Here is a 23,367-nt window from a genome sequence, read left to right on the forward strand (position 1 = left end):
AAATCACCTCACCGCCTACAGTGCTCATCAGTGTTAATATTCGAACAGTGGTAAATCTCCTCACCTCCTACAGTGCTCATTAGTGTTAATATTAGAACAGTGGTAAATATCCTCACCTCCTACAGTGCTCATCAGTGTTAAAATTAGATCAGTGGTAAATCTCCTCACCTCCTACAGTGCTCGTTAGTGTTAATATTAGAACAGTGGTAAATCTCCTCACCTCCTACAGTGCTCGTTAGTGTTAATATTAGAACAGTGGTAAATCTCCTCACCTCCTACAGTGCTCATTAGTGTTAATATTAGAACAGTGGTAAATATCCTCACCTCCTACAGTGGTCATTCGTGTTAATATCAGATCAGTGGTAAATCTCCTCACCTCCTGCAGTGCTCATTAGTGTTAATATTGGAACAGTGCTAAATCTCCTCACCTCCTACAGTGCTCATTAGTATTAATATTGGACGATTGGTAAATCTCCTCACCTCCTACAGTGCTCATTATTGTTAATATTAGAACAGTGGTAAATCTCCTCACCTCCTACAGTGCTCATTATTGTTAATATTAGAACAGTGGTAAATCTCCTCACCTCCTACAGTGCTCATTAGTTTTAATATTAGAACAGTGGTAAATCTCCTCACCTCCAACAGTGCTCATTAGTCAGATGCTGACACCATGAGTGATGTGGTAAATATATTCTAATAAAAGCAGCAGCCAGGACATATCTCCATGAACACACGGAGAAAGTCACTGCCCAGTCAGAGCAGCGGAATCACACCCCGCTATATATTGTGTTTGTTGATAGATATCATATTCATAAAGTATCTGTATTTAATAACGAAAATCAACAAATCAAAAATATTCACCACAATTTTGTGAATAAAAATAATGCAATTGCCCCCGACTGCGTAAAACCGAGTGAGGGTCATTTAATTAATCAATGATCAACCCGCTCCAAAATTCCCTCCAGAATATTCACTACCTCAAGAATAAGGCTGGTTCTGGCCTGTACTGTGTGAGTAAATCTTACCAATGGGCACTCCCAGTGCGGAGTCTCGACCGACGGGAGCCCGACTGGAACTGGATTGTGGAGATCACCGGGACTCACTGGGTTTCACTGGGCAGCTCTCTGTCTCACACCTGATGTCGAGTGTTGATCATAACACTCGGGAAATGCTCGATCCCAGAACTAACAGCTGTTGTCCTGATGGGAGAGGATGGACTTGGTATCATGTTTAACAAGGCAACGTTCTCCTGCTCATTTTAATATTTCTGTCTAACCCTCCTATTAATATTATATTTATTACAGAGCATCAAAATCTGGGAACGTCTGTCACCGCCATGGCTGAAGGTTCAAACAGGGGAGAAGATCCAACATCTTCAACAAGAATGATAATGGTGTCAGGTAGGTTCAGAAAATTCTTCAAAATTGACTTTCTGTCCTGACAAATGGTCCAGATTACGAACAGGAACCTTCAGCTCACACAGGAAGAGGTAACAGCACAGATACTGTGTTCATAGAGGGAAGTGAGTGAACATCTGGAGTGACAGTGCAGTCACAGGTAGCGGGATCTCCTGAGTACTGGAACTGTCCAACAGATACCTGGTGTTGGGGACTATAAGCAGGATAGAGACAGTGACTCAGAGGATGGTCTTCCTGAGTAACAGTGTGAGACCGGGGAGCAGGGGGACACCCCGAGTGGGGCGGGGGTGAGAGTCAGTTGGGTCACAGGAATAGGAGAGCGATAGTTGTTGGAGATTCCACAGTCAGGGAAATAGAGAGACACTTCTGCAGCCCTGAGCAGGTCCCGAATGCCAAGTTGCATCCCTTGTGCCAGAGGGAAGAATTTCCAGGAACGGGTGGGACCATCTCTGGGAAGGAAAGGAAAACAGAGAATAGCCATGGTCGGAACCAATAACACGGATAGAAATACGATTTTCGAGTGAATATTAAGACTGAGGCAGTCGATTAAAAAACAAGGCCTCCAGGTTGTGATCTTTGGATTGATTTACACTGGGCCGCTTAAGGAGGGAAATATGAGACAGGTCAATGTGTGGCTGCAGGGCTGGAGCAGGAGGGAAGGGTTCACGGTCTTGGGGCACTTGAGTGAGGTCAGTGAGAAGGGAAGGGACGGTCACGTTCTGAACTGACCAACAATGGTTTTACAGACTGGGTGAATGGAGCAGGAGGAAAGGGTTCACGGTCTTGGGACACTCCAGTCAGTTCAGGAAGAAAGGAAGGGATGGTAACAATCTGAACCGACCAACAATTGTTTTACAGACTGGGTGAATGGAGCAGTGGGAGGGTTTCAGCTGATATGACTGGAGGGTGGGAAATATCCGCGAGAGTGGAATTAATAAAATTGTTGGAGCAGAAACAGAAGATTTATGAAACAATGAAAAGTTATGGGCAGCAAGAAATTTAGGAGGTTTTGAAGTATTGAGAGATAGAGTTATTGTTTTGAAGCAGTGAGAGATAAAGTTATTGTTTTGAAGTAGTGAGAGATAAAACTTTGTTTCGAAGAATTGAGAGATAAAGTTATTGTTTTTAAGTATTGAGAGACAAAGTTATTGTTTTGAAGTAGTGAGAGATAAAGTTATTGTTTTGAAGTATTGAGAGAGAAAGTTATTGTTTTGAAGTAGTGAGAGATAAAGTTATTGTTTTGAAGTAGTGAGAGATAAAGTTATTGTTTTGAAGTATTGAGAGATAAAGTTATTGTTTTGAAGTATTGAAAGATAAAGTTATTGTTTTGAAATAGTGAGAGGTAAAGTGATTGATTTGAAGTATTGAGAGATAAAGTTATTGTTTTGAAATAGTGAGAGATAAAGTTATTGTTTTGAAGGATTGAGAAATAAAGTTAATGTTTTGATGTATTGAGAGATAAAGTTATTGTTTTGAAGGACTGAGAGATAAAGTTATTGATTTCAAGTAGTGAGAGATAAAGTTATTGTTTTGAAGGATTGAGAAATAAAGTTAATGTTTTGATGTATTGAGAGATAAAGTTATTGTTTTGAAGGACTGAGAGATAAAGTTATTGTATTGAAATAGTGAGAGATAAAGTTATTGTTTTGAAGTATTGAGAGATAAAGTTATTGTATTGAAATAGTGAGAGATAAAGTTATTGTTTTGAAGTATTGAGAGATAAAGTTATTGATTTCAAGTCTTGAGAGTTAAAGTTATTGATTTCAAGTCTTGAGAGTTAAAGTTATTGTTTTGAAGTATTGAGAGATAAAGTTATTGTTTTGAAGTATTGAGAGATAAAGTTATTGTTTTGAAGTATTGAAAAATGAAATAAAATTTTTGACACAGTGAGAGATAAAGTTATTGTTTTAAAGTACTGAGAGTTAAAGTTATTGTTTTGAAGTATTGAGAGATAAAGTTATTGTTTTGAAGTATTGAGAGATAAAGTTATTGTTTTGAAATAGTGAGAGATAAAGTGATTGTTTTGAAGTATTGAGAGATTAAGTTATTGTTTTGAAATAGTGAGATAAAGTGATTGTTTTGAAGTATTGAGAGATAAAGTTATTGATTTCAAGTCGTGAGAGATAAAGTTATTGTTTTGAAGTATTGAGAGATAAAGTTATTGTTTTGAAGGATTGAAAAATGAAATAAAAGTTTTGACACAGTGAGAGATAAAGTTATTGTTTTAAAGTACTGAGAGATAAAGTTATTGTTTTGAAGCATTGAGAGATAAGGTTATTGTTTTGAAGTATTGAGAGATAAAGTTATTGTTTTGAAGTATTGAGAGATAAAGTTATTGATGTCAAGTAGTGAGAGATAAAGTTATTGTTTTGAAGTAGTGAGAGATTAAGTGATTGTTTTGAAGTATTGAGAGATAAAGTTATTGATTTCAAGTAGTGAGAGATTAAGTTATTGTTTTGAAGTATTGAGAGATAATGTTATTGTTTTGAAGTAGTGAGAGTTAAAGTTATTGTTTTGAAGTATTGAAAGATAAAGTTATTGTTTTGAAGTAGTGAGAGATCGAGATATTGTTTTGAAATAGTGAGAGATAAAGTTAATGTTTTGAAGTATTGAGAGATAAAGCTATTGTTTTGAAGTATTGAGAGATAAAGTTATTGTTTTGAAGTATTGAAAAATGAAATAAAAGTTTTGACACAGTGAGAGATAAAGTTATTGTTTTGAAGTACTGAGAGTTAATGTTATTGTTTTGAAGTAGTGAGAGTTAGAGTTATTGTTTTGAAGTTGTGAGAGATAAAGCTTTGTTTCGAAATATTGAGAGATAAAGTTATTGTTTTGAAGTAGTGAGAGATAAAGATATTGTTTTGAAGCAGTGAGAGATAAAGTTATTGTTTGGAAGTATTGAGAGATAAAGTTATTATTTTGAAGTAGTGAGAGATAAAGTTATTGTTTTGAAGCATTGAGAGATAAGGTTATTGTTTTGAAGCAGTGAGAGATTGAGTTATTGCTTTGGAATAGTGAGAGATAAAGTGATTGTTTTGAAGTATGGAGAGATAAAGTTATTGTTTTGAAGTAGTGAGAGATAAAGTTATTGTTTTGAAGCAGTGAGGGATGAGGTTATTGTTTTGAAGCAGTGAGAGATAAAGTTATTGTTTTGAAGCAGTGAGAGATTGAGTTATTGCTTTGGAATAGTGAGAGATAAAGTGATTGTTTTGAAGTAGTGAGAGATAAAGTGATTGTTTTGAAGTATTGAGAGATAAATTTATTGTTTCGAAGTCGTGAGAGATAAAGTTATTGTTTTGAAGTATTGAGAGATAAAGTTATTGTTTTGAAGTATTGAGAGATAAAGTTATTGTTTTGAAGTATAGAGATAAAGTTATTGATTTGAAGCAGTGAGAGATAAAGTTATTGTCTGGAAGTATTGAGAGATAAAGTTATTGTTTTGAAGTAGTGAGAGATAAAGATATTGTTTTGAAGCAGTGAGAGATAAAGTTATTGTTTGGAAGTATTGAGAGATAAAGTTATTGTTTTGAAGTAGTGAGAGATAAAGTTATTGTTTTGAAGCATTGAGAGATAAGGTTATTGTTTTGAAGCAGTGAGAGATTGAGTTATTGCTTTGGAATAGTGAGAGATAAAGTGATTGTTTTGAAGTATGGAGAGATAAAGTTATTGTTTTGAAGTAGTGAGAGATAAAGTTATTGTTTTGAAGCAGTGAGAGATGAGGTTATTGTTTTGAAGCAGTGAGAGATAAAGTTATTGTTTTGAAGCAGTGAGAGATTGAGTTATTGCTTTGGAATAGTGAGAGATAAAGTGATTGTTTTGAAGTAGTGAGAGATAAAGTGATTGTTTTGAAGTATTGAGAGATAAATTTATTGTTTCGAAGTCGTGAGAGATAAAGTTATTGTTTTGAAGTAGTGAGAGATAAAGTTATTGTTTCGAAGTAGTGAGAAATAAAGTTATTGTTTTGAAGTCGTGAGAGTTAAAGCTTTGTTTTTAAGTATTGAGAGATAAAGTTATAGTTTTGAAATAGTGAGAGATAAAGTTCTTGTTTTGAAATAGTGAGAGATAAAGTTATTGTTTTGAAGTAGTCAGAGATAAAGTTGTTGTTTTGAAATAGTGAGAGATAAAGTTATTGTTTTGAAATAGTGAGAGATAAAGTTATTGTTTTGAAATAGTGAGAGATAAAGTTATTGTTTCACAGTAGTGAGAGATAGAGTTATTGATTTGAAGTATTCAGAGATAAAGTTATTGTTTTGAAGTAGTGAGAGATAAAGTTATTGTTTTGAAGCAGTGAGAGATAAAGTTCTTGATTTGAAGTATTGAGAGATAAAGTTATTGTTTTGAAGTATTGAGAGATAAAGTTATTGTTTTGAAGTAGTGAGAGATAAAGTTATTGTCTGGAAGTATTGAGACATAAAGTTATTGTTTTGAAGTAGTGAGAGATAAAGTTATTGATTTGAAGTATTGAGATATAAAGTTATTGTTTTGAAGCAGTGAGAGATAAGGTTATTGTTTTGAAGCAGTGAGAGATAAAGTTATTGATTTGAAGTATTGAGAGATAAAGTGATTGTTTTGAAGTATTGAGAGATAAAGTTATTGATTTGAAGTATTGAGAGATAAAGTTAATGTTTTGAAGTATTGAGAGATAGAGTTATTGTTTTGAAGTAGTGAGAGATAAAGTTTTTGTTTTGAAGTTGTGTGAGATAAAGTTATTGATTTGAAGTATTGAAAAATAAAATAAAAGTTTTGACACAGTGAGAGATAAAGTTATTGTTTTGAAGTACTGAGAGTTAAAGTTATTGTTTTGAAGTACTGATAGATAAAGTTATTGTTTTGAATTATTGATAGTTAAAGTTATTGTTTTGAAGTATTGTGTGATGACGTTATTTTTTTGAAGTATTGCGAGATATAGTTGTTGTTTTGAATTATTGAAAGATTAAGTTATTGTTTTGAAGTAGTGAGAGATAAAGTTAATGTTTTGAATTATTGAAAGATTAAGTTATTGTTTTGAAGTAGTGAGAGATAAAGTTAATGTTTTGAAGTTGTGTGAGATGAAGTTATTGCTTTGAAGTAGTGAGAGAAAAATTTATTGTTTTGAAGTAGTGAGAGATAAAGTTATTATTTTGAAGTCGTGAGAGAGAAAGTTATTATTTTGAAGTAGTGAGTGATCGTAATTGGTTGTCGAAATGAACGAGAATAATGTTTAAAGTTCGGACAAAATCGGAGGTGGGATTAAATGTTGTGTCTGAGAATGTGCAAATAATTCCAAACACATTTGGAAATTCAGAAGCTTAAGACATATGGTTCCGGATCTATGAGACCATATGGTTTAGGTTTACGAGGGACTCAGAACAAAATCTTCCTGTTTATAACATTTTGATGGGCGATTAATGAATATTCTAACATTGATGTTGTTAGTGGGAATATAGGTGCATTGGAAGAGCATGTGGGACCAGAGTTAGAGATAACTAGAGAAGGATTTGGATCTGACAAAAATAGCCAAATTGGAGAAGCCTCTGGACCAACAACTAATGCGGTTTAATGAGGTCAGGGAGGAGGCTCTGGATAAAAAAAACTGTGCTGATGGATTAGAAAGAGCCAAAGTAATGTCTCTTTTCAAGAGAGAGAGAAGATAAACCGGGTAACTGGAGACCAATTAGTCTCCGTCAGTAGTGGGCAAACTCCTCGAATCTGTAATTCCAGGTCGAATTAGTGAACATTTCGAGATACAGGGGATGGTCAGGGGAGGCTGGAACTGATTACCTGTATTCAAGTCGTATTTGACATTTTTTAACATTATTTTTTAGGAATTGACTTTGCAGATCAATGGAATGTAGCACATGCGGTGTATATGGGTTTTCAGAAGGTGTTTGATGATGTGACAGGAGGCTTCAGCCGCTTGGTATAAGAGGAAATGTAACCGCCCGGATAGAAAGTCGATAATGTGTTTAGTTTTCTCCATTTTTGTTCACAGATCCGAACACTGCAATCAGTGAGTTCCTGACAAAGTGCGACGATTACCAACTGTTCCAGTTGACGAAATTCTACCGGGACAGACTAGAACAGGCGATTGAAGAGGGAGTGGAGGGCGTTAGTTTCGTATTAACGCATGAGAAACATTTCAGTGGACAGGAGTACCACGTAAGTGCGTTGGATACAGAATGAGTTTGGATTATTTAAACATAACAAAACAGAACTGACAGACTATCACATCTTAGAATCATAGAATGTTACAGAACAGAAACAGGCCAAATAGAGGAGAAATGGATGAAACTACAAATATTCTGAATCTGAAACAATGATACGATGAGATGGAAATATCCAGCGGATCGTTCATTATCTATCCGGAGAAAAGACAGGGTAACATCAACTTGCATTGATATAGCGCCTTTTACATAGTAAAACGTCCTTTGGCCCTTCACATGAGCGATTATCAAACACATTTTGACACTGAGCCAGATGAAGAGATATTAGGAGAGCTTGGTCAAAGAGGTAGGTTATAAGGAGTGTCTTTAAAGGAAAGGAGAGGTATCGAGGTGGAGAGATTTAGCGAGGGAATTCCAGAGTTCAGGGCCGAGGGAGCTGAAGGCACGGCGGCCAATGGTGGAGCGATTGCCGTCGGAGATGCGCAAAAGGCAAAAATGAGAGGAGTGGAGAGATTTCAGAGGGTTGTAGGGCTGGAGGAGGTTCCAGAGATAGGGAGCAGCGAGGGCCAAGGAGGGATTTGAAAACAACGGTGAGCATTTTAAAATCGAGGCTTTGTCGGACCGGGAGCCAATGCAGGTCAGCAAGCACAGAGGGTGATGGGTGATGGGGCTTGGTGCGAGTTAGGATACAGGCAACAGAGTTTTGGGTGAGCTCAAGTTTATGGAGGGTGAAAGATGGGATGCCGGCCAGGGAAGCATTGGAACAGTGGAGTCTGTAGGTGACAAAGGGATGGGTTTGGTCTTTCCAATAATTCATTGGAGGAAATTTACTCTGGACTCAACTATTCCAATGCTCTCCTGGCCGGCTTCCCATCCTCTGCCTTCGGTAAACTTCAGCTCATCCAAAACGTTGCTGTCTGTACCCTACCCCTCTCAAGGTCCCACTCACCTCTCACTCCAGTGCTCACTCACCTATTGCCTCACAGTTTTCGAATGCCTTCACTTTTCAATTCCCATCCTCCTGTTTAAGCCACACCATGGCCTCGCCCCTCCCTATCTCTGTAACCTCCTCCAGTCATACGACCTTCCTGCGTCCCAAGAGTTCTCTATTGCTCTGGCTCTAGCATCTTGTACATCTCATCATCACCCTAGCAGTAGTGGTCCAGTGTTGGGACGTTTTTCTGCATTAAAGGCATTATATAAATGTACGTTGTTGCTGATGACAGTCCTGACTACATGAGCCCCATTGCTGGATAAGTGCTCCCGGTTCCCGAGGTTTCATACCAATAGCAGATGTGCAGAAACCTGGATGTCAGACATTTAATTACGAACTGAAAAGTGATGGATATTTAGCACGGTTATTATTATTGGTCGGCTCTCCTCAGTGATGAAGCAGGATTGGTAATTCCTCAGCCAGTTTCCCAGCTGATTCCCTAACTTGAGAATCGTCCCTTCCCTTTAACTTCAGTTCTGATTCGCTACTGTTTAATTTTTAGACAAATCAACAAATTGTGAGAGCAGGAAGTAAGTGTGAGAAACAAAAGTATCATATTGTCAATCAGTAATCTGATGTCATGTTGGACACTGAAGGAGGGAGAAAACTAGTCCCATTAAAATTACTGCAGATTCTCAGTGATCCCTCACTCTCCTGGAACGATATTTCTCGTTTCCATTATAGTTTCATCACTTTTCATTCCCGTTAATGACTGAATCAAAGTATTAACAGAATATTCTGCCCATGTTCAGAATGGATCAATACCCAGCCCAGTGATTACTTTCTGTGTTCAATATAAACTGGGCGATCCCATCACGGAGCAGCTCCTTTCCTTCTCATTCTCAGTCTGTCTTTCACTCCACTCCTCAATACAAATTGGGAGATCCCATCACGGAGCAGCTTCTTTCCTTCTCATTCTCAGTCTTTGTCTTTCACTCCACTCCTCAATATAAACTGGGAGATCCCATCACGGAGCAGCTCCTTTCCTTCTCATTCTCAGTCTTTGTCTTTCACTCCACTCCTCAATATAAACTGGGAGATCCCATCGCGGAGCAGCTTCTTTCCTTCTCATTCTCAGTCTTTGTCTTTCACTCCACTCCTCAATATAAACTGGGAGATCACATCACGGAGCAGCTCCTTTCCTTCTCATTCTCAGTCTTTGTCTTTCACTCCACTCCTCAATATAAACTGGGAGATCCCATCGCGGAGCAGCTCCTTTCCTTCTCATTCTCAGTCTTTGTCTTTCACTGCACTCCTCAATATAAACTGGGAGATACCATCACGGAGCAGCTCCTTTCCTTCTCATTCTCAGTCTTTGTCTTTCACTCCACTCCTCAATATAAACTGGGAGATCACATCACGGAGCAGCTCCTTTCCTTCTCATTCTCAGTCTTTGTCTTTCACTCCACTCAATATAAACTGGGAGATCCCATCACGGAGCAGCTCCTTTCCTTCTCATTCTCAGTCTTTGTATTTCACTCCGCTCCTCAATATAAACTGGGAGATCCCATCACGGAGCAGCTCCTTTCCTTCTCATTCTCAGTCTTTGTCTTTCACTCCACTCCTCAATATAAACTGGGAGATCCCATCACGGAGCAGCTCCTTTCCTTCTCATTCTCAATCTTTGTCATTCACTCCACTCCTCAATATATTAATTATTATTCTTTACAGATAGTCACTGAGCTCGCGGAGAAGGGAAACCGGGCGGACAGTTCCAAACTTCTCCTAAATCTGGTGATGGAGAAAGGCTCTCGGGCCCGAAGGGTGATGTGGGAATCCTTTGTGAAAATGCACAGGTTACCAAAGTTGGTCAAAATACTGAAAGAGATTCAGGAACTTGGTACAGTAAAATCTCACACTGAATTCAATTTCAGATTGAAACACTGCAGAATTTACTTTAATATTACACAGATCAGATTTCATGAAAGCTCATTGATTTAAACAGGTCCTGATCCATTTGATTATATGAACATCGGACGAGGTTTATCTGAAATACCCAGTCACCTGAAAGGTAAGTGATGACCTGGAGATTTCAAACCGTTTATTTATCTTCTGAAAATCAGAATGTTTTACTGTAGCCGTTTATTAAGAGATTGTCACAATTTGGGAATCAAGTTCAAAGGGTGGAGGAAACAGAATAAATTTAGATTTTAATTTGTTAATAATCTTTAAATCGTTTGCGCGATCCGTTACCATTCGTGGTTCTCAATTATTTCTAAATTTGCAGATGTTTTATTGCTCCAGCTGATCCAGGCGCTAAAAGTTGTGAAAAAACGTTCATACCTGGCAGGATCCTGATACACTGTGAATCCCCATATTCACCTGGCAGGATCCTGATACACTGTGAATCCCATTCAGACCTGGCAGGATCCTGATACACTGTGAATCCCCAAACACACCTGACAGGATCCTGATACACTGTGAATCCCCATACACACCTGACAGGATCCTGATACACTGTGAGTCCCCATACACACCTGGCAGGATCCTGATACACTGTGAGTCCCCATACACACCTGGCAGGATCCTGATACACTGCGAATCCCCATACACACCTGGCAGGATCCTGATACATTGTGAATCCCCATACACACCTGACAGGATCCTGATACACTGTGAATCCCCACACACACCTGGCAGGATCCTGATACACTGTGAATCCCCACACACACCTGGCAGGATCCTGATACACTGTGAATCCCCATACACACCTGGCAGGATCCTGATACACTGTGAATCCCCATACACACCTGGCAGGATCCTGATACACTGTGAATCCCCATACACACCTGGCAGGATCCTGATACACTGTGAGTCCCCATACACACCTGGCAGGATCCTGATACACTGCGAATCCCCATACACACCTGGCAGGATCCTGATACATTGTGAATCCCCATACACACCTGACAGGATCCTGATACACTGTGAATCCCCACACACACCTGGCAGGATCCTGATACACTGTGAATCCCCACACACACCTGGCAGGATCCTGATACACTGTGAGTCCCCATACACACCTGGCAGGATCCTGATACACTGTAAATCCCCACACACACCTGGCAGGATCCTGATACACTGTGAGTCCCCATACACACCTGGCAGGATCCTGATACACTGTAAATCCCCACACACACCTGCCAGGATCCTGATACACTGTGAATCCCCACACACACCTGGCAGGATCCTGATAAACTGTGAGTCCCCATACACACCTGGCAGGATCCCGACACTTCGAGCCTTCAAACACACCTCCTACGTGCTGCCCAGATTTTCTGCGCTCACAAGTAAAGAGCAGTCCAATGGCGAATTGTGAGGGAAAGACAATGCTCAGGGTTATTGGGAAGTTTTGGGCTGGCTTCCTAATGGCAGTGAAAGAGAGAACTTATTCGACTGAAAGAATAGTCCTTTAACTCAGGGTCTTTTTCGACCCAATGGAATGACTGATGGAAGCAGATTTGTAATTTCCCAAACCTGCATTATAGGAAATTCAGACCAAAATGAAACGGAGTATAATTATTGGGAGAACAGTTGAAATGAACTGTGAATGTTTTCTGCTCTAACATTACACCGAGTGATGTGGGCAGTAGTTCAAATTCTAATACCAATCGGTGATATGACAGGACTGTTCGGAAAACACGTTCAATGTAAGTGAAAAACTGCTGAAAAATTGTTCACAATTTCTGAAACACAATCTAGCAGGAGAATGATTCGAGACAGGAAAAGGCCATTTGGCCCAAATAAGTCTGTCCCTGTTAGAGAAATGACCCCACTACCCCTCCTGTCAGTGTATCCACAAAAACACGTCCGATTGTCTCTTCACCCCACTTAATCTGCCCCTTTAGTGTCCTTCCCTGGTAACTGGTCCACGCTCTCTTATCCTTTGGGTGAGAAAATTACCCTGATTTCCCTTCGTATTTCTGGCTTTCAATTTTCCCCGTTATTAATTATTTTGATGATTGTGAGCCTGTTTCCTGCACGAATGTTCTGAATTCCATTAAAACATTTCAATACCGAAGTCTCTTGCCCAAACAAAATACATCAAACCCTTCCCTCGACCAATACTCCAATATCTTAAATCATCTTTCTTATTCCTCTCTGTACCTTAAGAATGGCAATAATCTTTACCTGTGATCAGGTGACTATAAAAGTACAAGTAATACCCCAGATAAAATATCCGAGTCCCGTTTCTATAAGCTTCCTCACCGCCGAGGTTGAACAGTGGAACTTCTGTCCATTCACAGTCTGTCCCTCTCCCAGTGTCCACAATATCCCAGATAACCTGCCCGAGGTCTGATACAATGACAGTGGAACTTCTGTCCATTCACATTCTGTCCCTCTCCGAGTGCCCACAATATCCCAGATAACCTGCCCGAGGTCTGATACAATAACAGTGGAACTTCTGTTCATTCCCAGTCTGTCCCTCTCCCAGTGCCCACAATATCCCAGATAACCTGCCCGAGGTCTGATACAATAACAGTGGGGCTTCTGTTAAGAGGTGGAGAGGTTAAGGGAGGGAATTCCAGAATTTAGTGCCTATGCATTTGAAGGCAAGGCCGCCAATCGAGTGATGGAATTCGGGTGATGCACAACAATTGGAGAAGCGTAGTGCTGGCGGAGGTTACAGAGACAGGGAAGGGCGAGGACCACGGAGGGATGTAGAAATAAGAATGAAAATTTAAAAATCGAGGCTTTTCCACACCGGGAGTCAATGTAAGTCAGTGAGCACAGGGGTGATGGGTGAACGGGACTTGGCGTGAGTTCAGACACGGGCAGCAGAGTTTCGGATGAGTTCAAGTTTACAGAAGGTGGGAGGCTGGCCAGGGGAGCATTTGAATAGGCGAGTCTGGATGTAATAAAGGCATTGATAGGGTTTTCAGCAGCAAATGGGCTGAGGGAGTAGAGGAGACGGGTAATATCACGGAGGTGGAAGAAGGTGGCCTATGTGATGGAGAGGGTAAGGGGTCGGAATCTTATCACGGTCAATTAGGACACCGAGTGGAATTTCTGTCCATTCACAGTCTGTCCCTCTTCCACTGATACCCAATACCCGATTTCACATTTCCGCTGAAGGTCAGCACCACTGACAATTTCATAGACTGATCCACGAGAACTTCTGTCGCATAACCATGATCATGTGTGGATTTGAAATGAGATGTCCATGGTACAGGGCAAGGCTGATAGTATTAAACATCAGAGGGAAAATATCACCTTCATAGAAATCTCCATGTTCATTAAGTATAAGAATCAAGTGAGGATTTGAAACTTTTCTCCGCCATTATTCACTTTCAAGAGATGTTCTCAGTAACTGAGTTTAATTTCCTGCTCGCACCTCTATTGAAGCTGTGAATTCAATCTCGGAACATTTTACTGAATAGTAAAGTGAGATTGACAATTTGTTTTTATGTCAATACAACTAACATTGAGAACCACATTTTGTCTGTTCTAATTGAAGATGTTCAACAGAAACACAAGGAAACACTCCGGGTCCAAACTGAAACACTGAGAGTGAACACGATCCTAATAAGGGAGAAGGTTAAGATTTTCCAGCTGGTCACTCTATACACTGAGTTAACGGTCATTTCTACTGTTCGAGATCGGACACTTGTAGAACATGAACTGCTGGCAAGAGGCCGAGACCATGAGGAGTGGAGAGAGAAACATCTCCGGAGAGAACTGGAAAAAATCCGAACTGATCAATTGTTCCAGAGCAGTTTTTCCCAGAGAAAATCTAAATCTGGGAGTTCAGCAGTAGTGAGTGGAGTCGCGGGGATTGGAAAAACAACAATGGTACAAAAGATTGTTTCTGACTGGGCCACTGGGAAAATATACCCACACTTTCAATTTGTTTTCAGTTTTAAATTCCGTGAGTTAAACGCTGTTAACTGCAGCATAAACCTGTGGAATCTGATACTTATTTTCTATCCTTATTTGAGGAATATTCTGGGAGAGCTCTGGAAGAACCCAGAGAGATTACTGTTTATATTCGATGGTTTAGATGAATTCAAGGACAGTATCGATTTTACTGAGAATCGGAGAAATACAGAACCTCAGTACATGTGCACAGATCCCGAATGGCGGTGTAAATTGTCTGACATTGTGTACAGTTTAATACAGCACAAGCTGCTCCCAGGATGTTCAGTGCTCGTGACCAGCCGACCCACTGCATTACATTTATTGGAAAAGGCTGAGATCAGTGTCTGGGCTGAAATCCTAGGATTTGTTGGTGACGAACGGAAGGAATATTTCAACAAGTTTTTTGAAGATCAGGTGGTGGCAGCAGCTGTTTTCAAACATGTGGACGAGAACGAGCTCCTGTACACCATGTGTTACAACCCTTCCTACTGCTGGATCCTCGGTCTGTCACTGGGTCCCTTCTTCACACAAAGAGACAGGAAACAAAAGCGAGTTCCCAAGACCATCACCCAACTATATTCCTACTATATTTACAACATTCTGAAAAACCATGGCCGAGAGATTGAATCCCCCCGTGATGTGTTACTGAAGATCGGTGAGATGGCCTTCACAGGAGTCTCCGAGAAGAAGATTGTGTTTAGAAATGGAGATTTGATCAAGTACAATCTGCAACCTTCCCAGTTCCTGTCTGGGTTCATGATGGAACTTTTTGAGAGAGATGATTCTGCCCAGGGTCTGGTTTACACATTCCCGCACCTCACCATCCAAGAGTTTGTAGCCGCACTCGCACAATTCCTGACTCCAGATCCAGGGGACATCAGGAAACTCCTCAGTGAAGCCCACAGCAAGGAAGATGGGCGATTTGAGATATTTCTCCGTTTTGTTGTTGGTCTCTCCTCCTCACAGTCAGCTCGGCCCCTGGAGGAGTTTCTGGGTCCATTTCTTCATCGCACAATCTGCGGAGTGATTGACTGGGTGAAGGAGAAGGTTGAAGGACAGATTGGAAAAACAGAGAGTCAAACTGGTAAAAGGGACCTCCTGAATACATTCCACTACCTGTTTGAGTCTCAGAATAAAACACTAGCTCGGACCACATTGGGATCTCTGGAAACACTTACATTTGGACACTTGAACTCAGGGGAAGCATTGCGACTGACCCCCATAGACTGTGCTGTTCTGTCTCATGTCATTGGACTCTGTGATACAATAGAACACCTCGATCTGTGGAACTGCTCCATTCAGTGTGAAGGACTCCAGCGGCTGGGACCCGCACTACACAAATGCCAGGTGTTGAGGTAACTGTTTATTTGTCTCTAACTGGTAGGTCAATTATAGAACAGTCACGGATTGTGTTGTTGCTCCGTAACGAAGGGAAGCAAACAGTTCAATTAAACCAGAGAGAAGCAGATTCAACACAAATATGATTGGTTAGTAATTCCCTAACACCAATGCAAATCAAAATAATTTAAAATGTACCAATAATTTCCCATATCATGATATATAATAAAATGGCTTCTGCAGAGGGGCCAAAAATATGTTAGATTGAGAAAATGAGGTAAATGGACGTTTTCGGCTGATAATTGTTTAAAATTTTTCCCAATTCTGTTCTTTAAATAACGAAACCTGCTGTTTTAAAGGCTACAAAACTCCCCCGTTGCCCAATTGTATCACGGACTCACAGCGGACTTTTTCTTACAATCTGCATCACCAGCTGGATTTCGCACACAGTAGACAGATTCCGGTAAAACCGCCGGTAATGGACAAGGGATTTCCCGGTAATCCGTGTGCGAGGACCAAATATAACTGGACTGGTCACTGATCTCCAGGAGGGTAATTCTTATCATTAGGGAATGAGATCGGACTGAGGGACATTTAAAGGTTTCACACAGAAAGCACTTTATTTAATAAATACCGAGACGGGTGAGATTGGTCTTCACTCCAGGCGTGGCACCAGTGATAGTGAATTGTTTAAGGGGGTAAAATTGTAAATGGGCGGAACGTAGAGCAGAACAGACGATATCCCTTTAGTCACTTGTTATACACTCTGTTCAATATTCAGTCTCGTTCACTCCAATAGAACCGATTACCAGACGTGTGCTTTAATAGGCAATCAATGCGATTCCGCTTATTTTGCGTCATCGCCAATGTCCAATTTCACTCCCAGCCAGTTTACATCTGCAGCAGATTTACTGATTCGGACAACGAGCTTCCTTTTGGGGTATGAGAGTTTATTGTTACTCCAACATGGCACAAATCAGTAGCTAATTGTACGTTACAGAATGGGACAGATGATTAATGCGCTTCTATCATAGGTCATGTGTTGATCAGATCCAGGGTCCCTGGGTGTTCCTGGTGAGTGGTCTGGTAGCTCCAAGCTGTCCTTCTACCCATAGCTCTACTGACCCTTATATATCTTAGTTGCCGAGGGTATCACGAGGGCCCTTTTTGCGAGGTATGAAGGTTAACCAGGTTATGAGTCGTCCTTGCAGAGTTCTCTGTTCTGGTAACATCTGTTATCTTGCATCCTCGTTCGGAGACTATGGTTAATTTTGTGCTGGACTGCAAATTGTAGGAGCTGGAACAATAGGTAATGTTAGCCAACTCTTAGCCTAATGTATTTCGCCTGATGTATTTCGCCATTGGTCTGGAAATTCGTTTTAAAGTCACCGTGATCCTAACAGCGCTCACCGTTATTAGTGGTGAAATCGAAGAGCAAGTTGCAGCGACCGCTCATGCGCAGTTAAAGGCGGATATCCAGAATTTACTCTTCCTGGTTCGCCGGGAATGTGACCTTCACATTAAAGGGATATTGCCGGCTGTAATCAATAGATCAGCGGCAAATTGCTCTTCTGCCCAGCAGGAAACTAACAAATATCGCCATACAACAGATACGCTCGGTTTTTAAAGGACAAAATCATTTTTAACAGCGTGGTAAGTCTTAATGACTGCCAAATAATATCTCTGGCACTCAATATTAACTTTTCAAAACGTGGAATCCCGTTACTCCTGAATTTACTAGTTTTGGACATTTAAAAAAATGTAATGAATTTTTGTTGTTACTTTTTCCTTCTGTCTCCTTTCTCTCAGTCTTTTAATCTTATCCTCTCTTTATTTCGCTCTCTCCTTCATTTTATAAAACCTTATCGGGGACTTCCTGGTTTTTAGTTTGCGCTGTTTGGGAATGAACTGCACTTCAGGGATCTCACAGCCTGGCTTGCTTCAAACTGATTGGTTGATGGGCCGTAGAGATCTTTTACCCGCTCACACAGCCCGGAAAAGAACACTGATGTTATTTGATCTCGCAGTTCAAGGATGTTGCTGCCAAAAATGAAAGATGTCCTGACGTCAAAATCGTACGGGCATCTGGGGAAACCGTAATTCCGGGTTCCCCATCAGGAATTCTCCTCCGCGCCACCATCCCCCACGCCCCCCCCCCCCCCCCCCCCGCCTACGCACCTCCTTCCACGGCTCCTAATTAAAATTTACCCCAATTTGTTTCTCACTTTATTTCTTTGTGTTTAGACTGGGGTACAATAACCTGGGAGACTCAGGAATGAAACCACTGTCTGCGGCTCTGAGGAACCCATACTGTAAAATACAGAAAATGCGGTAAGTATCAGACTGTGTGAGATTGTCTTTAGAATAATGGGATGTCTAACACTGTATATTATTACTAGTGCCAGTAATAGTGTTACCAATAAACACTGTACATCAGTATCAGCAAGAGTCATATTAATAATCACTGTACATTATCAGTATTGGTAATAGTGTTACTAATAAACACTGTACATTGCTACCACTATCAGCTATCAGAAATAGTGTTATTAATAAACACTGCACACAATTCTTAGTGTCAGTAATAGTGTTATTAATAAACGCTGTACATTATCAATATCAGCAGTAGTGTTATTTAACAAATTCTACATTATTATCAGTAATACTGATATTATTAAACATTGCAGAATATTATCAGTAATGGTGTTATTATTAAACACTGAACATCATTTTTAGTGTCAATAAGTGTTATTAATAAACACTGCATTATTGGCATCAGTAATCGTGTTATTGATAAACACTGTACCTTATTAGTATCAGTAATGATGTTATTAATGAACACTGTACATTACTATCACTGTCATTAATAGTGTTACTAATAAACACTGTACATAATTATTAGTGTCAGTAATAGATATTAAAAACACTGCATTATTATCAGCTTCAGTAATAGTGTTATTATTAAACAGTGCACATCATCATTAGTGTCAGTAACGGTGTTATTAATAAACAGAGTATATTATTATCACTAATAGTGTTATCAAATAATCTGTACATTATTATTAGAATCAATAATAGAGTTATTAATAAACACTGCATATTATCATCAGTAATATTGTTGTCAATGAATATTGTACATTATTATTACTGTCCGTAATAGTATTATTAATACATACTGTACATTATCAGTAGCAGTAATAGAGTAATTAGTAAACAATGTACATTATTATTAGTATCAGTAATAGTGCTATTAATAAACACTGTACATCATTATCACTTTCAGTAATAGTGTTATTAATAAACACTGTACATGATTAGTATTAGTAATAGTGTTATTAAAAACAATGTACACTCTTGTTAGTTTCAGTAATAAAGTTATCAATAATCACTGGGGATTTGCCTGATTCCTGTTATTTCTCTCTCTCTGATCCTCAGGCTGAATAATGTCGGTCTCACAGATTCTTGTACCGAGGATCTCGTCTCCGCTCTCAGTACAAATCGGTCACTGACGGTTCTGAACCTGAGTAATAATAAATTGCGAGATTCCGGAGTGAAACGACTGTCTGCGGCTCTGAGGAACCCAAACTGTAAAATACAGGAACTGTGGTAAGTATCAGACTCTGTGAGATTGGGTTTATAATAACCGGATATGTAACACTTCTCTTTATTATTAGTGTCAGTAATAGTGTTATTAATAAGCACTGTACATTATTATCAGTATCTGTTCTAGTTTTATTAATAAACACTGTACATTATTACCAGTGTCAGTAATAGTGTTATTAATAAACACTGTACATTACTACCAGTATCAGTAATAGTGTTATTTATAAACACTTCACATTATTATCAATATCAGCAATAGTGTTATTAAAAAAAATTCTATATTATTATCAGTAACACTGATATTATTAAACACTGCAGAATATTATCAGCAATAGTGTTATTATTAAACACTGTACATCATTATTAGTGTCAGTAAGTGTTATTAATAAACACTGTATTATCGGCATCAGTAATAGTGTTATTGATAAACACTGTACATTATCAGTATCAGTGATCGTGTTACTAATAAACACTGTACATTATTAGTATCACAAATAGTGTTATTAATGAACACTGTACATTACTACCAGTGTCATTAATAGTGTTACTAATATATACTGTACATAATTATTAGTGTCAGTAACAGTTATTAAAACATTGTACATTATTATCAGCTTCAGTAATAGTGTTATTAATCAAATCTGTATATTATTAGAATCAGTAATATTGTTATGAATAAACACTGTACATTATTATCAGTATCTGTTATAATTTTATTAATAAACACTGTACAGTACCAGTGTCAGTAACAGTGTTATTAATAAATATTGTACACAATTATTAGTGTCAGTAATAGTGTTATTAATGAACATTGCACAAAATTATTAGTGTCAGTAATAGTGTTCTTAATAAACGCTGTACATGATTATCAATATCAGCAATAGTGTGATTTTAAAAAATCTACGTTATTATCAGTAATACTGATATTATTAAACACTGCAGAATATTATCAGTATCATTATTATTAGTATCAGTAATAATGTTATTAATATACACTGTACATTATTAGTATCAGTAACAGTGTTATTAATAATGTACAATGTGTATTAATATCAGTAATAGTGTTATAAATAAACACTACTTTATTATTAGTATCAGTAATAGTGTTATTAGTAAACATTTGGGATTTACCCATATTCCTGTTATTTCTCTCTCTCGAATCCCGAGGCTGGATTTTAACGATCTCACAGCTTCTTGCATCGATGATCTCGTCTCCGCTCTCAGTACAAACCGGTCATTGACGGAACTGAACCTGGGTAATAATAAACTGGGAGATTCAGGAGTGAAACTACTGTTTGCGGCTCTGAGGAACCCGGACTGTAAAATACAGGAACTGCGGTAAGTACCAGACTGTGAGATTGTGTTTATAATAACTGGATATCATCTGAGTTCTCTGCCCTCCTGTCTGACTCCATATAAACCCTCCTACCCCTATTCACGGCCAACCCCTCTACCTTCCCATTATGCGTGGCTTCTCTATTCCCATCGCCTCAATCGCAATTAAGGTCATTGTATCATAGGAGGTACAGGAGGAGCATTCGCCGCATCGTGCCTGTGCCCGTGCCTCTTTGAAAGCGCTCTCCAATTAGACCCATTCCACTGCTCTTTCCCATAGCCCTGTGATTGTTTCCATTCAAGTATTTGTCCAATTCCCTTTTGAAAGTCACTATTGAATCTACTTCCACCACCCTTTCAGACAGTGCATTCCAGATCATCACTACTCGCTGCTTAAAAAAAAGGTTCCTCATGTACCCTCTGGTTCTTTTGCTGATCACTCTAAACCTGTGACGTTTGGTTAACGATCCTTCTCCCACTGGAAAGGGTTTATCCCTATTTTCTGTGTCACACCCGTTCATGATTTTGAACACCTGTAGCAAATCTCCCCTTAACCTTCTCTGTTCTAAGGAAAACAACCCCAGCTTCTCCAATCTCTCCACATGACTGAAGTCCCTCATCTCTGGTACCACCCTATTAAATCTCTTCTGCACCCTATCTAAGGCCTTCAAATCCTTCCTGAAGTGTGGTGCCAAGAATTGAACACAATACTCCAGCTGAGGCCTACCAGTATTTTATAAAGGTTTAGCCATCTTTGATCACCTCGTTGTTTGCCTCATCACTCACATCCCCTCCCCTCTCCCAAACCACACTTCCTGCTGCGTCCACCATTGCATGATCTCGTCCCTCCCTATCTCTGTAACCTCCTCCAAGTGTAGAATTCTCAGAGATCTCTGCATTCCTCCAATTCTTGCCTGTTGTGCATCCCCAATTACCTCACCTACACCATCAGCGGCCGTGCGTTCAGTAGTCCAGGTCCTAAGCTCTGGATTCCCTGCCGAACCCTCGCTACCTCTCTCTCCTCCTTAAAGATGCTTCTTAAAACTTACCGCTTCTCATAATATCGTCTTAAGTGGCTCTGTGACAACTTTTGCCTGATAACTCTCCTGTGACGCACCTGGGGATGTTTCACTACTTTAAACGCGTTGCATAATTACAAGCTGCGTCGTTCCTGAATGTTTCACCCTGTGCATTATTAGTAGTGTCAGTAGTAGTGTTATTGATAAACACTGCGCATTATTATTAGTGTTATTAATCAACACTACATGATTATCAGTATTAGTAAGAGTGTTATTAATAAACACTGTAAATTATTGTTAGTAACAGTAGTCGTGTTATTAATAAACACTGTTCATTAATAGCATCGGTAATAGTGTTATGAATAAACACGGTATATTATTAGTGTCAGTAATTATCACTATACATTATTTGTGTCATTAATAGTGTTATTATAAACTCTGTACATAATATTTAGTGTCAGTAGTAGTGTTATTAATAAACAAGACATTATCAGTATTAGTAATGTTATTAATAAACACTGTACATTATTATTAGTATCAGTAATAGTGTTATTAATAAACACTACATTATCAGTAATGTTATTAATAAACACTGTAGATTATTATTAGTATCAGTAATAGTGCTATTAATTAACACTGTAGATTATCAGTATCAGCAACAGAGTTTTTAATAAACATTGTATATTATTAGTGTCGGTAATAATGTTATTAATAGACTGATTCCTGCTACTTCTTTCTCTCTGATCCCCAGTCTGGATCGTGCCGATCTCACAGATTCTTGTACCGAGGATCTCGTTTCGACTCTCAGTACAAACCGGTCACTGACGGGTTTGAATCTGGGTAATAATAAACTGGGAGATTCAGGAGTGAAACTACTGTCTGCGGCTCTGAGGAACCCGGACTGTAAAATACAGAAACTGCGGTAAGTGCCAGACTGTGTCAGATTCTCTTTATAATAAATGGATCTCATCTGAGTTCTCTGCCTTCCTGTCTGATGTAACCTCTCCCTTCATATAAAGTTTTCTACCCCTATTCATAGCCACCCCCTTGACCTTCCCATCTCACGTGGCCTCTCTATTCCCATCGCCTCAATCACAGAGAAGGCCATAGTGTCATAGTAGGTACAGCAGGGGAGGAGTCCATTCGGCCCATCGTGCCTGTGCCAGCTCTTTGAAAGAGCTATGCAATTCGACCCATTCTCTCGCTCTTTCCCCGTAGCCCTGTAATTGTTTCCCTTCAAGTATTTGTCCAATTCCCTTTTAAATTTACTATTCAATCTGCTTCCACCTCTCTTTCAGACAGTGCATTGCATATTATTACAACTCGCTACATAAAATATCTTTCCTCATGTCGCTTCTGGCTCTTTTGCCGATCCCATTAAATCTGTGTCCTCTGCTTACCGACCCTTCGACCACTGGATAAAGTCTCTCCTTATTTACTCTGTCAAACCCGTTCATGATCTCCCCTTAACTTTTTCTGTTCTAAGAAGAACAACCCCAGCTTCTCCAATATCTCCACATAGCTGAAGTTCCTCACACCTGGTACCATTCTAGTGTCACTCTTCTGCACCATCAATAAGGCCTTCACATCCTTCCTAAAGTGTGATGCCCAGAATTGAACACAATACTCCAGCTGAGGCCGACCAGTGTTTTATAAAGATT

General features: G+C 39.2%; 2 protein-coding genes across 2 annotated transcripts; both read left to right on the plus strand.

Moving 5' to 3' along the window:
* The first annotated feature begins 10,505 nt into the window (after positions 1 to 10,505).
* Positions 10,506 to 17,852, plus strand: LOC137309810 (NACHT, LRR and PYD domains-containing protein 3-like). Its single transcript, XM_067977844.1, has 3 exons — positions 10,506 to 10,566; positions 14,014 to 15,769; positions 17,780 to 17,852. Exons 1-3 carry the CDS (start codon positions 10,521 to 10,523, stop codon positions 17,850 to 17,852), a joined length of 1,875 nt encoding a protein of 624 aa, XP_067833945.1. The 5' UTR covers positions 10,506 to 10,520.
* A 96-nt stretch (positions 17,853 to 17,948) lies between these two features.
* Positions 17,949 to 22,632, plus strand: LOC137309812 (NACHT, LRR and PYD domains-containing protein 3-like). Its single transcript, XM_067977845.1, has 4 exons — positions 17,949 to 18,083; positions 19,185 to 19,355; positions 20,520 to 20,690; positions 22,458 to 22,632. The coding sequence occupies exons 1-4, from the start codon at positions 18,028 to 18,030 to the stop codon at positions 22,630 to 22,632; spliced, it is 573 nt and encodes a 190-aa protein (XP_067833946.1). The 5' UTR covers positions 17,949 to 18,027.
* Positions 22,633 to 23,367: the final 735 nt, after the last annotated feature.

The sequence above is a fragment of the Heptranchias perlo genome, unplaced genomic scaffold, assembly GCF_035084215.1.
Source record: "Heptranchias perlo isolate sHepPer1 unplaced genomic scaffold, sHepPer1.hap1 HAP1_SCAFFOLD_181, whole genome shotgun sequence".
Classification (NCBI taxonomy): domain Eukaryota; kingdom Metazoa; phylum Chordata; class Chondrichthyes; order Hexanchiformes; family Hexanchidae; genus Heptranchias; species Heptranchias perlo.

Bases quoted from the DNA above. Each gene is read 5' to 3' on its own strand.
- LOC137309810 (XM_067977844.1), top strand. From the start codon at position 10,521: ATGAACATCGGACGAGGTTTATCTGAAATACCCAGTCACCTGAAAG. The intron at 10,567-14,013 runs GTAAGTGATGAC...TTCTAATTGAAG, and splicing joins AATACCCAGTCACCTGAAAG to ATGTTCAACAGAAACACAAG. The intron at 15,770-17,779 runs GTAACTGTTTAT...TTGATCTCGCAG, and splicing joins CACAAATGCCAGGTGTTGAG to TTCAAGGATGTTGCTGCCAA.
- LOC137309812 (XM_067977845.1), top strand. From the start codon at position 18,028: ATGAAACCACTGTCTGCGGCTCTGAGGAACCCATACTGTAAAATACAG. The intron at 18,084-19,184 runs GTAAGTATCAGA...TCTGATCCTCAG, and splicing joins TGTAAAATACAGAAAATGCG to GCTGAATAATGTCGGTCTCA. The intron at 19,356-20,519 runs GTAAGTATCAGA...TCGAATCCCGAG, and splicing joins TGTAAAATACAGGAACTGTG to GCTGGATTTTAACGATCTCA.